Raw genomic sequence first — 18,626 nt, 5'->3', positions numbered from 1 at the left:
TTCACCTGACATAATTAGAAACATTAAATCGAGACGTTTGAGATGGGCAGGGCACGTAGCACTTATGAGCGAATCCAGAAATGCATATAGAGTGTTAGTTGGGAGACTGGAGGGAAAAAAGACTTTTGGGGAGGCCGAGACGTAGATGGAAGGAAATATTAAAACGGATTTGGGGGAGATGGTATATTATGATAGAGACTGGATTAATCTTGCACAGGAGAGGGACCAATGGCGGGCTTATGTGAGGGCGGCAATGAACCTTCGGGTTCCTTAAAAGCCATTTGTGATTAACTAAAATATAAACTACTATTTTTGTAAAAACCTGATGTGATGGATGACAATTAAAGTATTTTTTGGAATCGGACGGAAAGCTTCTTGGCAAGAAAACGTTTAGTAATCTAGAGGAATGGAAGATAATAAATATGAAAAAAGGAAAACATCCATCTATCCATGTAATATAGGAGACACTTTTTTCCATATTCTACCACAACCAATGCTATCTGGAGCAAAGAAGGCAGATCTTCTTTACACAATGCCGTTTCAGAGTATGCAAAGTGTTTTATGAAGAACTTTGCACATGGTAGGCCTACTAAGCATCTCAACATAATCATCAACTGTCGCCCTCGGTAGCGTAGTAGATATAGCGTTGGCCTTCTATGCTCGATGTTGCGGGTTCGATCCCGGCCGAGGTCGATGGCATTTAAGTATCTTTAAATGCGACAGGCTCATGTCAGTAGATTTACTGGCATGTAAAAGAACTGCGGGACAAAATTCCGGTACACCGGCAACGCTGATATAACCTCTGCAGTTGCGAGCGTCGTTAAATAAACCATAGTTTTAAAATTTTAAATCGTCAACTACATCCCAATATTTTAACGTTTTTAAGTTTACATGACCACGTTTTTGTTTGGATGTTATAATGTCTTTTTAAAAGTTAGGCATTTGAAACACTGTACGTGAAACGTATAAGAGACTTGGAACCAGGGTCCAATGCCGAAAGTACCCAACATTTGCTCGTAATGGGTTGAGGGAAAACCCCGAAAAAAAACCTCAACAGGTAACTTGTCTCTACCAGGGTTTGAACCCGGGCCCGCTCGTTTCACGGCCAGGCGTGCTGACCGCTACTCCACAGCGGTGAACTACATGTCTTCTGTTCCACTAATTTTAATTGGAAAGAGAAGAAGAAAATTCAGCGTTTTATTGAAATACATAGTGACCTCTGAAACACCCGATATATGTATTGAGATTTCAATGCCAAAAATAAAAATAAATGAAGAAAATGGAACTTGTCTTTAAACCGTCCACAAAGAAGGCATAATATGGATGTTGTTGTTTAGTCAACTGTCCGAAGACAGGTTTGAACCTCGTAAGTAACACCAATAAGGGATCACTCATGAGGCAACTAGGCCAGGAGATAATGGGGTAGGTTGGCCAATTCCTTTCCCCCTATACATGTACTATAGGTCTTTATACTACACAATACACTTTGTGTAGCCTAATGTATTTATTTGTGGTTAGATTTTTAAAATAAATGTAATAATACTTAGTGAAGTTGTGTCTTTATAAATGACTCCACGCCATCGCCGTTCAGCTGCCTCGCAGACCCGCAGTCTCGCCCACGTATGAATGGCCAGGTTGCGAGTGCCTTCGCATCACGTCACCCACGCAGCGTTGGCCTTGCTTGCAGCGATTTGTGTTCACCATGCGAGACTGTTGTACTTTCACTATCTTCTGTTTCCAACGTAAACAGATTTGTTTCCAAAGTCATGATTGATTTGTGCCTTACACTTAAAATACATTGGCAAAGCGATAGTGATTTGTTTCCATGCGGTTGCTATGCGACAAGAATTTTGTTTAAGAAGACTACACAAGACGTGTTTTATCTATACTAATAATAAATCTGTAGCTGACATTTTTCTGGTAATTTTCGATTTTCCAAAATTAATTGGTCCTAACATATATAATTAACCACCCCGAAACCGAAAATCGCTTTTTTGAAATTTTTGTTTGTACGTCTGTCTGTCTGGATGTTTGTTACCTTTTCACGCGATAATGGCTGAACCGATTTGTATGAAAATTGGAATATAAATTAAGTTCGTTGTAACTTAGAATTTAGGCTATATGGCATTCAAAATATTTTATTTAAAAGGGGGGTTATAAGGTAGCTTGAATTAAATAAATCGAAATATCTCCCTTATTATTAATTTTCATGAAAAATAATTCATAACAAAAGTTTCTTTAAAAATAATTTCAGATAAATTTTATACAATGCAAATTTTTGATAGGGCTGATATTTAATGAGATAAATGAGTCTTAAAATTAAAATAACTGCCATCTAAGGCCGTGTAATGAATTAAAAAACAAATGACTTCGTCTATAAGGGGCCTTGGACAGCAACAATCGAAAGCTATGAAACATACGGTAGCCTACAGAGAATGTTTCTGTGTTTGTATGAAGTAATATCAGAAGCTAAATTAACCGATTTGTATAATTAATTATTAATTCACCATTGGAAAGTGTAGTTTCTCTAGATGGACATAATGCTATAATGTTATTACAGTAACTTCTGAGTGAATCGAGGACAGGTAAGATTAAAATAGCTTCTTATGCACAGAAAACTTGATAGGCTATTCTGTACATTCGTTTCCTGTATTTCCTAAAATAATTTTTATGACCAAATGAGTGGTCTCTGGATCAAAATGATGGCATTTTAATTATGCAAATACAATTTAAATTAAGTAACATAAAAAACTATTTATCCTTCTATCAAACACGAATGTTCCGTGGATAAAATGTCCTATTTTAATTGTGTAATTACTTTATGTTTATTTCTAACGGGTGCAGCGGAGCGCACGGGTACGGCTAATATTACTTTAAAAATAAAACTAAAACAAATGAACAATAAATTATATTGAAATTGTGTATTTCTTGGACAAATTCCTTTTCCGCTATAAACGGGGAGGGGAATGTATTATCTATTTTATTTTAAAATAAATTCTTCGGTCCTTCGGAGTTGAAAAGTACTTGATTTAATGAAAGCAATTCAAGATTTAAATTATTATTATTATTATTATTATTATTATTATTATTATTATTATTATTATTATTTCCACTCGAAATATATTGCTGAGCATTCCGTAAGTTAAGCGGGAGTATTCTTAAATAAAAACATTTTCTCTCAGATACAAACGCGATATTGTATCCAGGTATAGCTTCGATATCCAAGCCTCGGAAATTACAGCTAAGTTGAGTTGTTTGCTTACGTCATTTCACAGTAAATCGTGAGTTTTACTGTCAGGTATGTCAAATACAAGGCCGCTGAACTCGTTTAATGGGCTGTTTGCTCTCAGGTTATGGAGGAAGGACAGTGTTCATAGGCCTATACCAGGGTTTAGTCTAAGCTCAATTGAAAGCTTGTTACACGGAAAGAAACAGAGCAGATCCTTGAGCAGTGTACGCATGGTCGTTGGAGTCGGTCATTTTCTAAATGTTTACTTTTCTCTATGAGGTCCGCCGAGTTATCTCTGTGGTAGCGTGTCTGCCTCCAGACTAGCCGGCCCGGGTTCGATTCCCGGCGGGGTGCACTAATATGCCTGGATTAAATCCCAAATCTCTCCGCAGTGCATATGAAGGGAAGGCATATGCCACTGTTGATAGTGATTCGTCCGTCGGATGGGGACGTTAAGCCTGGCGGCCTCCTTGGTGCTATTCGACGGGAGTAGGCTACGTGCCGGCACCGGGCTTCCCCTTCTCCCTTCCTCACCTTCATTATCATCTTCACCCATTCCCTACACTACACTTACACGAACACTTACAGGTATACACTTACTCTAGCACACGGCATAACTCTTCACAGATACATAACGTGGCCCACCGAAGCGATGTGCAATTTTAAAATGGGTCACAGTCCTGCCATCTATCCGCAATATGCGGAACCCGAATCACGCAAGTGAAGTGGGTAGGCATTAGACACACACACACACACACACACACACACACACACTTTTCTATATGAAGTGTTTAAAAAGAGGATTCTCAAGTTTATGGAACGGAATTTGTACATATCAGCATTAGATACATGTCATGATAAAAAGTGAAGTGACTCGAAATCAAATTACTAAACAATGTCGTATGTTCGATGTGTATTTCAGAGTCACAATGTTTTTGTAACTCGCATTGCTTATTAACTTTTATGTCTAACGTACACAGTTTACACCATAATATATTTTGGTCCTTGACTGAAAAATAATCATCTCCGAAATCTTTTACACAGGCAAAGTTGCAGATTTTATTGGCGACATCTTTACAGTACCTCTGCTAGATCACAACTGAACTCCATACGAAAGGTTTACTTTTAAACAGAAGATAGACTTGCTGTGTCCAAACAAATATTATAATTCAGTAAACAATACAAAATCCGCGTCCATTAAACTTCGAATGAACAGAGATCCTTTCACTCGACGTCCTCCATTTTGAACACACACGTGAAGGTACATCAGTAAAGTAAACAGCTAACTTTTTGTTATATTTATTAACTAGCCGTGCCCTTGCGCTCCGCTGCACCTGTTAGAAATAAATATAAAGTAATTATATAATTAAAATAGGACATTTGATCCAGGGAACATTCGTGTTTGATAGAAGGATAAATCGTTTAATATGTTACTTAATTTAAATTGTATTTAAATACTTAAATGCGGTCATTTTGGTCTAGAGAGCAATCATTTGGTGCAATGACAATTCCTTTAACATGTTTCTTAATTGTTATTACATGCAACCATAGTTTAATGTGTATACTTTATATTACTTGCTATATGTTTCAGAAGTTACTGTAATAACATTGTAGAATTATGTCCATCTAGAGAAACTACACTTTTCAATGGTGAAATAATAATTAAACAATTAATTAGCTTCCGATGTTACTTCATACAAACACAGAAACATTCTCTGTAGGCTATGTTTCATAGCTTTCGATTGTTGTTGTCCAAGGCCCCTTATAGACGAAGTCATTTGTTATTATTTCAGTACAGCGCCTTAAATGGCGTTGTTATTGTAATTTTAAAGGTCATTTATCTCATTAAATATCAGTCCTATCAAAATTTTGTATAGAATAAAACTTATCGGAAATTATTTTTAAATAAAGTTCTGTTATGTAATATTTTTCATGAAAATCAATAATAAGCGAGATATTTCGATTTATTTAATTTAGGCCCCCTTATAACCCCCATTTTAAATCAAGTATTTTGAATGCCATATAGCCTAAAATCTAAGTTACAACGAGCTTAATTTACAGACGTGGACAAATTATTAACAAAATTGACGATTTTTATGATAATTCTGTTTTCAAAATTTGACTTTTCAATTTAGACTACAGTTGACAATTTTGCATATTTCTATCATTGCAATAGATAGAAATATACAAAAATGTTAACTGTAGTTTAAATTGAAGAGTCAAATTTTGTAAAAATATATAATAAAAATCTTCATATTTTCCTAATAATTTGTAAATATGCAAAAATGTCAACTGCAGTTTAAATTGAAGAGTCAAATTTTGTAAAAATATAAAATGAAAATCTTCAGTTTTGCTAATAATTTGGAAATATCCAAAATCTAAACTGTAATCCAAATTGAAGAGGCAAATTTTGTAAAAATATATAATAAAAATCTTCAGTTTTGCTAATAATTTGTAAATATGCAAAAATATCAAATGTAGTCCAAATTGAAGAGTCAAATTTTGTAAAAAATATACAACACAAATCTTCAATTTTGCTAATAATTTCGAAATACGCAAAAATGTCAACTGTAGTCTAAACTGAAGAATCATGTTTTGTAAAAATATGTAGGCCTAATAAAAATCTTCAATTTTGCTAATAATTTGTCCACGTCTGTATATTCCAATTTTCATATAAATCGGTTCAGCCATTATCGCGTGAAAAGGTAACAAACATTCAGACAGACAGACGAACAGACAGACAGACGTACAAACAAAAATTTCAAAAAAGCGATTTTCGGTTTCAGGATGATTAATTATACATGTTAACACCAATTATTTTTGGAAAATCGAAAATTACCAGAAAAATTTTGGCTACAGATTTATTATTAGTATAGATAAGAAAAAAATAAGGTACTCCCATTTCGATTTTACTCATAACGAAACATTGATTTCAAATACTCTGCGATTAATGGTGCAAAATATGAATAGTCATATTTTTCCGCAGTCCAGTTATGATATTTGGTTATGTGTAGTCACGTGTTTATTCTTCTTGTGATTCATTTCTTGCGCAAGCTTTATGGTATTTGACAATGGAATGGTGATGAATCAGTGTTTTCGTGAGTATTGATTTAGTAACATGCCAGATGCAAGTGTACAGCTGGTATTTATGTTTTCTGAGAAGTAAGACAAATGAGAACAGAACAACTAACACGTACCCCCTTGGGTACTATGGCGTGACAGACGTGGTCTGTATTTCCACATCAGTATAGAGCAGTGGTTCCCAAACTGGGGGTCGTGTAAATAGCTGAGATAATTTACAAAATGAAACAAGAAACGCTTGATAAACATAGATCTACATTTACTGTAAAGTTAAGTTATGGTTTATTTAACGACGCTCGCAACTGCAAAGGTTATATCAGCGTCGCCGGTGTGCCGGAATTTTGTCCCGCAGGAGTTCTTTTACATGCCAGTAAATCTAATGACATGAGCCTGTCGCATTTAAGCACACTTAATGCCATCGACCTAGGCCGGGATCGAACCCGCAATTTCGAGCCCAGAAGGCGAGCACCAGAGTGCTGCATTGGAGTTAAATCGCTCGCTTGAACTCGGTCGAGTGTCGCACCCTCGAGTGAGATACGATCGGTCGTGATACGCTCGTAATAAATAGAAGCGCAGTACAAGGTCATCTCACCAACATGTCTTATCTTGTATTATTTATTTATTTATTTATATATTCTGGTGTAGTTAAGGCCATCAGGCCTTCTCTTCCACAACACCAGGAATACAAATACAATAATAGAAATAAACAGAACAAATACACTATATACAAAGTAAAGCTACACAAAAGAGAGAGAGAGAGAGAGAGAGAGAGAGAGACTATAAACAAAGTAAAGCCACACAAAAATATACACAGGTTGCAGTCACACAAACTTTAAATGAGTGATTAAGTATCATAATTAATTGTATCCTAACTAATTAACTAACATAAATAAGAAACTTGGAATTTTAATCTAGATGAAAAAGAAAAAGAAAAAAAACACAAATCAATACTTCTAGCAATACCTAAAAAACATTAACTAAGAGGCGACAGATAAGATACACTTATGTTTTGCTCACACGGTAAAAATAAGGCTTTATTTTCTGCGTTTATGACAAACGTTTAATGGAACAGTCAATGGAACGTACCAAAACAGGAACATGAAGTTATAAATCAAATAGTTTGAAAATCTTCGATATACAGTTATTCCTAATTAATAATTATTCAATATTTGATTTACCACATATATAATATGATAGGTCCATACATAGTGTTCCGCCTATATACTGCGACAATGTAGAAACGTTTTACAAAATATTATTGATATAGAAGTAGATTAATAACAATATTAGTACAGAGATAACGTCACAGAAAATATCATAAAACGAATAATCATGCTGCACAACTGTTACAGACGCAAAGATTAATACACTAATTATTATAGATTATTATTATTATTATTATTATTATTATTATTATTATTATTATTATTATTATTAGAAAACTTGATATAGTTCTTGCATTATCGTGATTGTGTTCTCCGTTTATAATAATTGCATTTACATCCAATAACATCTATCAGATGTGGCAAAAACAAAATCACTCCTGTGTGTGTGTGTGTGTGTGTGTGTGTGTGTGGGGGGGGGGAAACATTTACCTACAACATTTATATTACATTTTAAAGCAAGTTTTGTAGTTGTACTATGGAGAGGTTAGTTGAACACTGCAAAGTTTTGAAATGATAAACATCTATGATGTTACTACACAGTTCATCACTGTAACAAGAACGAATGTCTAACGCTCGGCTTATACCGTTCGAGGATTTATCGCTCGTGACAATTTTACCCATCATGCATGTGCGCTACCTCTCGGATTATGCTATGAACTACTCGGCGCTCGAGCGAAAACGTCCGATGCAGAACTCTGGCGAGCACTATACCGACTGCACTATCCAGACCGACTCGATGAAGAAAGAAGGGTAGTATATGGGATAGTCATGGACGATACGCGAAATTGTAAGAAAAACATCAGCATAAAAACGTGAATCTGGAGCAGTGGATGGATGTCCGTACTCTCACGCTGAAGGCTGTAACAGTTGCACAAGCCAAGCCCGGCTTTCATCTGCTTACCTAACCAGTTAATTCCAGTATAATAGGATGCAGCGAGGTTCCATTAAGACTTAACCTGGCTGACAAATGTTACAACAAACCGAGAAACAAATAAGCTGGCAGACGGTCGTTAGCACCCAGCCATGTTAAGAGAAATGTTATCTTTATTACACCGGAGTTTGCTCAGCTCAGGGTTGTACAAACGTGTGACGTTCACTTCGGCAAGACTTGGACAACTCCGCGTCCCAGTTGCGCGTTGCACGAAAACAGTATCAATGTCAAATACGTATAAGTCAGATAGTATGTAAACGAGCGAAGAGGTGGAAAAATTCAAATATCTTGGAGCAACAGTAACAAATATAAATGACACTCGGGAGGAAATTAAACGCAGAATAAATATGGGAAATGCCTGTTATTATTCGGTTGAGAAGCTTTTGTAATCTAGTCTTCTTTCAAAAAATCTGAAAGTTAGAATTTATAAAACAGTTATATTACCGGCTGTTCTGTATGGTTGTGAAACTTGGACTCTCACTTTGAGAGAGGAACAGAGATTAAGGGTGTTTGAGAATAAGGTTCTTAGGAAAATATTTGGGGCTAAGAGGGATGAAGTTACAGGAGAATGGAGAAAGTTATACAACGGAGAGCTGCACGCATTGTATTCTTCACCTGACATAATTAGGAACATAAAATCCAGACGTTTGAGATGGGCAGGACATGTAGCACGTATGGGCGAATCCAGAAATGCATATAGAGTGTTAGTTGGGAGACCGGAGGGAAAAGGACCTTTGGGAAGGCTGAGACGTAGGTGGGAAGATAATATTAAAATGGATTTGAGGGAGGTGGGATATGATGGTAGAGACTGGATTAACCTTGCTCAGGATAGGGACCAATAGCGGGCTTATGTGAGGGCGGCAATGAACCTCCGGGTTCCTTAAAAGCCAGTAAGTAAGTAAGTAAACGAGACAATTATAATTAGTTATAATTAGAGCCCGGCAGTTTAGTTTTGGTTAAAATAGGCAGGCATATATGCACTAAAAATAGTAAAAATAGGCAGTGAAATTGGCATTTATTGCTCATGAAACAGGCAGAAAATAGACAAATAATTAATAAACTATCCCATACGGTACCCACTTTCCTTGGTTACATGTCACAACAAGATTCTTTTTTAAGGGGAAAGGATGGTATTTTGTTTAACTTTTTTCCTATTTGGTGTAAAATATTAATTTTTTGTATGTAGAGAGCTCATAGCTGTGGCAACTCAACCAAATAAAAATATTTTGAAAAAACAATTATTTGGGGGCCCAAATTTGAAAAAAATATACCCAATGCAGGATTGTACTAAAACCGATATATCTAAACCGTTTTTAAAGATAGTTTCAAACAGTTTTTTGCAATGTATTTACAAAAGCATGTTCTACAAACTGTCTATAACAGAATTTTGATATTAGTCCCTACGTTTCTAAAATAAACAATTAAAATTTAATAACAATTTTCTGATTTCCTTTCTTGCAAACAAACGGGCGTATTTTTAAAATGAAATCAGTTAACAAAATTCTGTTACAGAAAAAAGTTTCCTAATAGTCTAAAGAATGTGTGTTCTAATTTCATGCGTGTATCTTTAATAGTTCAGAAATTATATCCATTTTTGTCTGGCAATGTAGCAAAAAAAAATGAAGTTACTGGAAACCGATAAAAGCGGACGTATGATTTAAAAATCCATAGCGCAGGAAGTTTAAAAATGACGTGTCAACATCCGATAAGGGCACAAATACCCACAAAATCTTATGCATTCCACACATATCAAAGGGTATTTTAAAGAAAAAAATTTTTGTTTGAAAATTTGATTTACCGGAAACAACAATAAAAGTGGGCGAGTGATTTAAAAATCCATAACGCAGGAAGTTTAAAAATGACGACTCAACATCCGATAAGGGCACAAGTACCCACAAATTGTTATGCTATGCATTCCACACATATCACAGAGTATTTTAATTTTTTTAAATTTACTCATTTTCACCAAAAAATACCACCCTCTCCTCTTAAGTTCTCAACTGTCATAGTGAGCCGCCTGTCAGAGAGAACGTTTTTCATGATGGAAAAAGATCTTTCTACTTCTACTGAAGTGATTGGAGCAAACTTAAAACAACTTATTCCAGAAGGACTGTCTCTACTTTCTTTCAGAGATCGATAAAAACTGACTGTGTATTGTCTCAAAAAGAGGGGTGTGAGAAGGGATTAGAGACTTCAAAGTACGCGTGACTTGTGCGTGCATGCGACAACAGTAACGGGACCTGGAGACTTGCTTTTAATACTTCCCTCATCCCCTTTCTTTCGCTGGTAAACACCGAAGTGACCTGAGGGTTATACTGTTCAAACGTCTTTGTTGAGTGACATAAAAGATGGAATCGATAGGGGAGAAAAGTTTACGACTTCTTGGAAACATATGTATTGCTGGAAAATAAGATTCTCAGCAAATATTTGTGTGAGGTGTATATATATGTTTAATTTGTGCTACCTTTTTTTTTTCTGATATAATTTATGTGCGGTTTATTTTAAATGCATTAAAAGTATAGAAAATGTACAATAACGACGTAAAAGAGTCTAAAAAAGGCATTTAACCTTAAAATAGGCAAAAAAGGCAAAATAAAAATTCTGAGTTCTTTTTTCGGATTTTTTTTTCACTTGAATTTGTTATACAAATGAGGATCGAAAAGTAAGGCACAACAATTTTTTGTGGCAACGATTTTAATAGATAAGCAAAACGAAATAATGCACAAGAAGTCTACAGGTTTTACCTATATTTCAATACAGGAACAAGTCTCTCTACAGATTTCCCTCATCGTGACGTCAGATTCAGTACACCTCGTTCATCTTGAAGCAGGATGTCGGGGTGGAAAAAGACATAGGCTACTTCTCTTCTGCACGCGAAAAATAAAGGGGGAAAAAAAGTAACATTAAAGAGAAAAATAACGAAAGTTTATAAGGAATATTTTGCCATATGGAAATCGTAAAAAATTGAGTTCTTTTGTAAGTGAAATGTGGTAAACTCCACTTCGGTTTTAAGCAGAGTTCACAATGCGAAATATCAGCCAGTAAGTTTGTAATTCCCGAAGTAATTATGGCGCACAAACACTCGCTTCGTCTGTATATCTGTCGGCTCAGTGCCTGAGATGACGTCAATTCTAATTAAGTGCACGAGTGCCGCTGAATGAACACGGTTCGAATCCCACAGTACTTTCATCAGCCGTTTTATTCTCTCTTCTAATTTTGTTAGGTTTTATGTTTTTGTAATTCATTGATTGGTGTAGTTAGTTTGTTACCTTCATGTAATTTGTATGGATGTGTTCTCATTTTTCTTTTTCCTTTTTTGTCATGTTTAATCTCATCCTTTGATATCAGTTTACTAGTCAGTGCAGTGTAGAGAGAATTCTATCCTTTGATCAATACTAGACAGACATTGAGGACTCTTTGGTTTTGTAATCAACACGGCATAGGGCCACTGAGACAATAGACAAAGAAACGCCTAGTCCCCTAGGCGGAATCTCCGTTGCCCACCCCGGGAATCTAACCACGGATCCCTGAGACGGGAAAAGCGTACGTTGTTGTTGTTTGTTGACTTTTCTGGCTTTGAGCCAGAGGCCGTTTTAGGGTCTTATAGTGCAGGACGCCCTCTCCAGCCATTGTACATAAATAATAATAAAATATATTTACATATATGACACTATTTCTGGCATAAGTGCCAGTAGGTGTGTGAGTGCAGTGATTGGTTCCTTTTATTTTGGTGTAGGCCTAATTTGTTAATTTGCGATACTTCAGGAATTGTGAACGGGAGAAGAGTTCGGGGTAAAAGATATCACCTTATAGACAACGTTATAGTAATATACGTTACAAGAGCGGTATGTTGACGTTTTCATGGTCGAGGAAAAGATTGAAAAAGCGAAACGTAGTTGAGCTTTTTTAATTTCCGAGAACATGAAAACAAACACACCGCTCGTGTATTGTACATTATTTTGTGCGAAGATCGTTTATTACATACCTGAAAGACGAATTTCTAATTAGTTGCAATGAAATCTCCATGTTGGTTTCTGTTTAATGACGCCAACTTCGGAACACCAATATATCTTTCTTCAACATTGTTGCTGTAAAATGTTTTCTGTGTTTACTATACTCTAGCAGGCCGTGATATACGTCTGTCTTTTTTTTTCCCCCCAGTCTATAAATACGAACTTAAAACAAACGGTAAGGTTATGTAATGATTTATTTTTCATTTTAATATTTTAACAATATTATTTATATAACATATTGTAGTAATAACATCGACATCTGGAATCTCGTTGATTTTTTCACGGCTTCCTTAATGTTACTTGTATCAGGAATGCAATAAGTTTCGTGGAATAGTAGACTTTACTTAATTTTTGCAAATATTTTAAAACAATAATTAACATTGCAATTTAGGTGAAATTGCAGTGGTAAGTTTCCAATTTATAATTATTACTATGTTAAACGTCTCTAAAAATAGTATGTTTAAAGCCTAAAGCAGTAAAATGAATGTCGCGCTTAAGCGGTAAAAAGAGGGAAATTGTTATGTGTGTTACATTGGGAATACTGAATGTGATATTTCACACTTACCGCGTATTGGTTCTGTGCGGAAAACAAGCAAATACACACGATCTCGCACAAAGGTATTATATGGGGAGATTAAGAGGAAAGCAAGAAATTGGGAAGAGTGAGAAATGCTGGATTTGCAGTTAAAGACGTGCTCTTAGGCAGAACACTGTTCATACATACATATATATTTTTTTTGTTTTTTTTAGATTTTTAAGTTTCCCCTTCCGGTGGCAGAAGCGTTTGAATGGTTATGGAGACTTTCATGGTGTAGTATTATTTTATTGATCTGCCTCTCTGTTGCTGTCGTGTGTCCTCTCAGACAGTATTCAAATTTCCAACACGTGTTTGCGGTTTTGTTTGTGTGTTTTAGTTTGGTGGTTGGGGCTGGTGGTAGTTGTAGAGCAGTTTCTCCATTGTTGTTCTGTTGTTTGTGTTCGGTGGATTTGCGAAGATGTGTTGTGTATATACGCGATTTACTGCCGAATGTGTGTATTTCCTGTTTATGTTGTTTAGATGTGTGAAGAGTGGCTTTGTTTTTGTCGTAGTGTAAACTGTGTTGTTTCTGGTGCGTCTGTGCAGGTGGAAGATTTGGCGGAGAATTCTTCTTTCGCGAGCTTCGAATTTTGATTGGGTCGTTGGAGGGGCTTGTGTGAGGAAAATGGAGGGATGCATGCATAGGGATCTAACCAATGCTTTGTATGGGTGGAGGAGTGTTTCGGTTATACAACCGGGTCGATTGATGCCACTTAGATAGCTTATTGCTCTGGTGGCTGCGTTATATTTCCTCCAGATTTCTTTAGCTACTTCGGTCCAGGAGAGTTTGGAGGTGAAGGGTATTCCTAGATATGTGAGATTTCGCTGGAGTGGAAATTGAGTGTTGGCTATTGTGATTGGGTTGTTCTGGAGGACCGGAGTTCGTTGTACACAAAGCGAAGATACGCAACTTATTTTCATCATTGTTTATATAAGTTATATATATATATATATGTATATAAAATTATTTATTTATTTTGTTTATTTTACTCTCGTTTAGAATTTTGATTAATACAGTCGAAACCGGTTATAACGACTCCGAAGGAACCGCCAGTTTACGGTCGTTATAGCCGATAGTCTCACAAACCGGATTTTTTTTTTTTTTGCTAAAAATTTCATATCTGTAAATTTTAGCCTGCACACTTACATGATTAATGAAAAGTCACACCTCAAATGGCGATTAGAAAACGGGGAGACAAATGTCAGCATCGCGAAGGAATTGGGTGTCTGCTGCACTATTTCCCGCCCATGCTCTGAATCAGAGGAGGATCTCCTCCCTATCTGTTCATTTATTTGCTTTAAAACTCTGCTTCTTTCTCTGGCCGCTAGTGCGCTGTTGTCTTACTTACAAATTGCTTTTAAGGAACCCGCACGTTCATTGCCGCCCTCACATAAGCCCGCCATCGGTCCCTATCCTGAGCAAGATTAATCCAGTCTCTATCATCATATCCCACCTCCCTCAAATCCATTTTAATATTATCCTTCCATCTACGTCTAGGCCTCCCCAAAGGTATTTTTCCCCCTCCGATCTCCCAACTAACACTCTATATGCATTTCTGGATTCGCCCATACGTGCTACATGCCCAGCCCATCTCAAACGTCTGGATTTTAATATTCATAATTATGTCAGATGAAGAATACAATGCGTCCAGTTCTGCGTTGTGTAACTTTCTCGATTCTCCTGTAACTTCATCCCTCTTAGTCCCAAATATTTTCCTAAGAACCTTATTCTCAAATATCGTTAATCTCTGTTCCTCTCTCAATGTGTATTAACTGCGGTAAAGGAGGAAAGGATTGGCTTTCCTCCACACAAACAATCTCGCATCTTCTCACAGTTTTCTACCAGCACATGAGTGCGCGTCGTTTAAAACTCGATTAACCGAGGTTTTCTGATAGCTGTGAACTTCAAAATTATAGTATCTTCTTCGAATATCAAGGCACATATTTTATTTGGTAAACCGCTGGTCTATCAATGAACATGACAAAAACACAGCTGATGACAAACAGACAAGAAATCCCCATCTCAATTGACGGAACAACGCTACCATATGCAACGGAATACACATACCTAGGCCAACTAATTTCCTTTAAAGACAAGACTGGAAAAGAAATAAGAAGAAGAATATCCTTAGCTTGGAAATCCTTCTGGTCCCTCCAGTTCATACTTCTGGATAAGACAATCAGCAGAAGACTCAAATTAGAAGTACTACAAACCTGCGTCTACCCAACACTACTTTATGGATGCCAAACATGGTCGACAACAAACAGACAGATGAATGCGCTAGAAATATGCCAAAGGAAAATGGAACGAAAGATATTGGGAATAACTATGAGAGACAGAATTTCCAATGATTCGCTGTCCCAAATGGCATCAACAACAAACGTCACACAAAGAGCAAACAAATTGAAGTGGAAGTGGGGAGGCCACATCGCGCGGATGAAAGACGAAAGATGGACATACAGAGCCACCATGTGGGACCCGCGCACAGGAGACCGGCACAGAGGCAGACCAAGGAAGAGGTGGGCAGACTTCTACACAACACAAGCAGGCCAGCAATGGTCCAGAATAGCAAGAAGCAGGGGAACATGGAGAACAATTGGAAGTCGACTACAAACGAAGACAGTGCCAGCCACAAACAACATCCCAAGTTGACTCAGTGAAAGTGCATTCAATATAATCAAAGTGTTAGTGAAATCAAATTAATCAAAGTGACAGCGAAATCAACTCCAACCAGACAAAGAAACACTAGACACAACCTGACGCGGAGTAGCTCACCGCTTTAGTGAAACAGAGCTACCGTCTAGCAGGAGGCCTTTGCCCTTCAAGGGACACATTAGGCTATTATTATTATTATTATTATTATTATTATTATTATTATTATTATTATTATTATTTTATTTGGTATTTACTTTCAAAAGAAGAAAAATGTGAGAAGGACGTTCCTCCCTTCCCCCCCCCTCGAGGAACCGCCACTGTTTATAACACTCCAATGCCAGCCATCCTGCAAAATGCCAGCGCAAAATGTATGTCGATATCGCAGATAGCCATCTTAGCTAGTATTACGCTTGCGCCAGAGCAACAATCAGCGCACTAATACCAACAGTATGTCTTGTCGAAACTTCTACAGTTCTTTCAACCTAACAGCGCAAAATGAAATATCGACATCACTTATACAGTGAACTCCGGATATAGTAAACCTGTGCGGAAATACAGACTAATTTGTTTAAATATGTTCAAGGCTAATATCTGTAAAATCGGGATTTTTGTCAATCCCGACTTCCTTTAATCGGGACTGAACCAGTAAATTGGGAGAATCCCGCCTAAATTGGGACACCCGACAACCCTGGCTGTCAGACATAGGTACTGTGTTCAGACTTGCGTCATTTTCATTCATAACCACGGTTAATAAAATAATTAATATGTCAACTTTTTAACTCAATCTGTAGGCTAGGTTAAACTGCTGTATGAAGTCAAAAAAGTAGTAGCAGCAGTAGCAGGAATAGTAGTAGTAATAGCAGCAATAGCATAAGAAAATGTTTCATTAATCCGTAACTAAGACAAGAATTACTTATTAAAAATATATATTTTTATAATTTATGCAGTTTCTGTATGTTTAAGTTCGGTGAATAATTTGATTATTCATGTATGCACTGAAACAACAGCTGTTTGAAGAAAATGAATGGTATAGAGTGAGTGAAGGACAATAACAGTGTATAAAACGTAGTTTGAAGGGTAATTAGTAATTACTATCTTCGAACACACTGAATGATTCAATGTAGGGTAGAAATTCTCTCTGCGGATTGCACCTATCCACTTTTCGTTAAGAGAACCTTTACTCAGAGGAAACTTGAAGCATAACGAGTCACATGGCAAGTACAATAGTTTGTCTTCTGTAACATAATATGTAGAAAAAATCGTCGTAGAAATTAAGGATTAACTAACCAGTGAAATGTAACATTCCTTCCTTCTTTATCGTTACATCCGTGTGCATTGCTGCAATAAAAAGCAGCACACGAAAGAACCATACTTATTCAGCTCCACCAAACAAATGGCCGCTCGTCGACTGTTCAATTTGGAAGCATAACACTAGCGCCAGTGAGCAGTCTAGCGGTTATTTAGTAAGTCTATGGTCGAAGTGTCTCTCTCCTAATCTTAAATGTCAGAAATGAATGAAATTGTGAACAAGAAAATTAAAATATTTCATTTTTGTGGAATGGATTACAGTGTATACTGTCACTCACAGTTGATTTGCTTAAACTATGTTTTCGATCCACGACCGCTTGCGAAAGAGCACGTTCAATGTCACTTATAATATTCGCCTTATCTTCCAAAGAAAACACTTTACGCTTCAACATTTTTATACAGTGCATTCACTGTTGGAACACTAGAAACAGACTGATCAGGTGGACATGACAAACGCTGTTATGGTATGACTGCGTACTCAGCCTTGGAATTTCCTGGGTCACTTAATGGAAACTGGGAGAGGGCTGAAGGAGTTTGAAAGCCATCGGAATCTTACCTTCATTTATGCTTTGGACATGTCCGTCCCCTTTTAATAAAAGAAGACTATTTCATTTTCCGTTGTTTCGATGCGATCCGTCATAATGGAAATGTTTCCTAAGAACAAAAGGCAACCCTTTGACGGTGGAGGATTAGAAATAACAGTAGAGTAGTGTGCCTGAGAACAGAATGTTAACCCTTCAATGGTGGAGTGAGGAAAGGTCGTCACGCGTTGCCTGGATTTACAGTACAGCTCATTGTCTAGGAATCACTAATCCTATCTTTGTCCTTTGACTAAAGAAGTAAGAAACTTAGAATGTTATTCTCAACACATTCTTTCAACTTTATAGAAGAAGATCTGACTTCAAATAAGAATTTGTCAGGATACAAGGTTCACTATAACCGAAGCGAGGGTTCACTATAAACGGAAATATTAATATACTTTTTAATGTATGTAGGTCGGGACCAACGATTTAGGTTCACTATAGCCGAATGTTACTATAACCGAGTTCACTATATCCAGAGTTGACTGAGTTTTTGTTTTATACAACATTGAAAATGTCTATTTCTTTTATACTAACCCTGTATAATAATAAAATACGTGACATATTCAGGTTACTTTTGTTTTTCTTCCGAAGTGTAACGAAGTGATTATAGTTTTAGGAAAGGCACCAATTTTAGTTTATATTTTTATATTATAATTTTTGTTTCATATAATGCACAAATTGTATTTAAAATGAAAAACATTACAAAGAAAAACTGTGTTGTATGTTAAAACATATTAACCGTAATGATTTTAAGAACTGACTTAAGTTAGCCCTTTATTTTCTTTTGCAGCAGAAAATGTGAACCACGAGGATCTGATCACCACGTACAAAGCCTCCTGTGAAAAGCATGGCACTACGCCCCTGCCGCACGTTCTTAAACAGCTCCAGGTGAGACTGCAACTACATAAGGGTAATGTTCAGCCTACAAGGAGAGAAAAATTGTAACGTTTTGTCAAGGTCATTCGTGGTACCTTGGAAACAAGTACAGGGACATCATTTTATTTTTACTAACATTTTTAATATTAACCTGGCTATACCTTTAGATTAATGGTTCAGAGCCGGAAACACCGTTTGCTACCCC

General features: G+C 36.5%; 1 protein-coding gene across 2 annotated transcripts in view; it reads left to right on the top strand.

Moving 5' to 3' along the window:
• The window catches only part of LOC138698578 (uncharacterized), a 215,211-nt gene that overhangs the window by 115,465 nt on the left and 81,120 nt on the right, over window positions 1-18,626 (top strand). For both annotated transcript variants that reach the window (XM_069824602.1, XM_069824603.1), the window contains exon 2: window positions 18,336-18,433. In XM_069824602.1, coding sequence (XP_069680703.1) covers window positions 18,336-18,433 — 98 coding nt within the window. The remainder of the gene's footprint in view (window positions 1-18,335; window positions 18,434-18,626) is intronic.

The sequence above is a fragment of the Periplaneta americana genome, chromosome 4 (genome assembly GCF_040183065.1).
Source record: "Periplaneta americana isolate PAMFEO1 chromosome 4, P.americana_PAMFEO1_priV1, whole genome shotgun sequence".
Classification (NCBI taxonomy): domain Eukaryota; kingdom Metazoa; phylum Arthropoda; class Insecta; order Blattodea; family Blattidae; genus Periplaneta; species Periplaneta americana.
The sequence above is the reverse complement of the archived record's forward strand: the minus strand, read 5'-3'. Positions and strand labels throughout refer to the sequence as shown.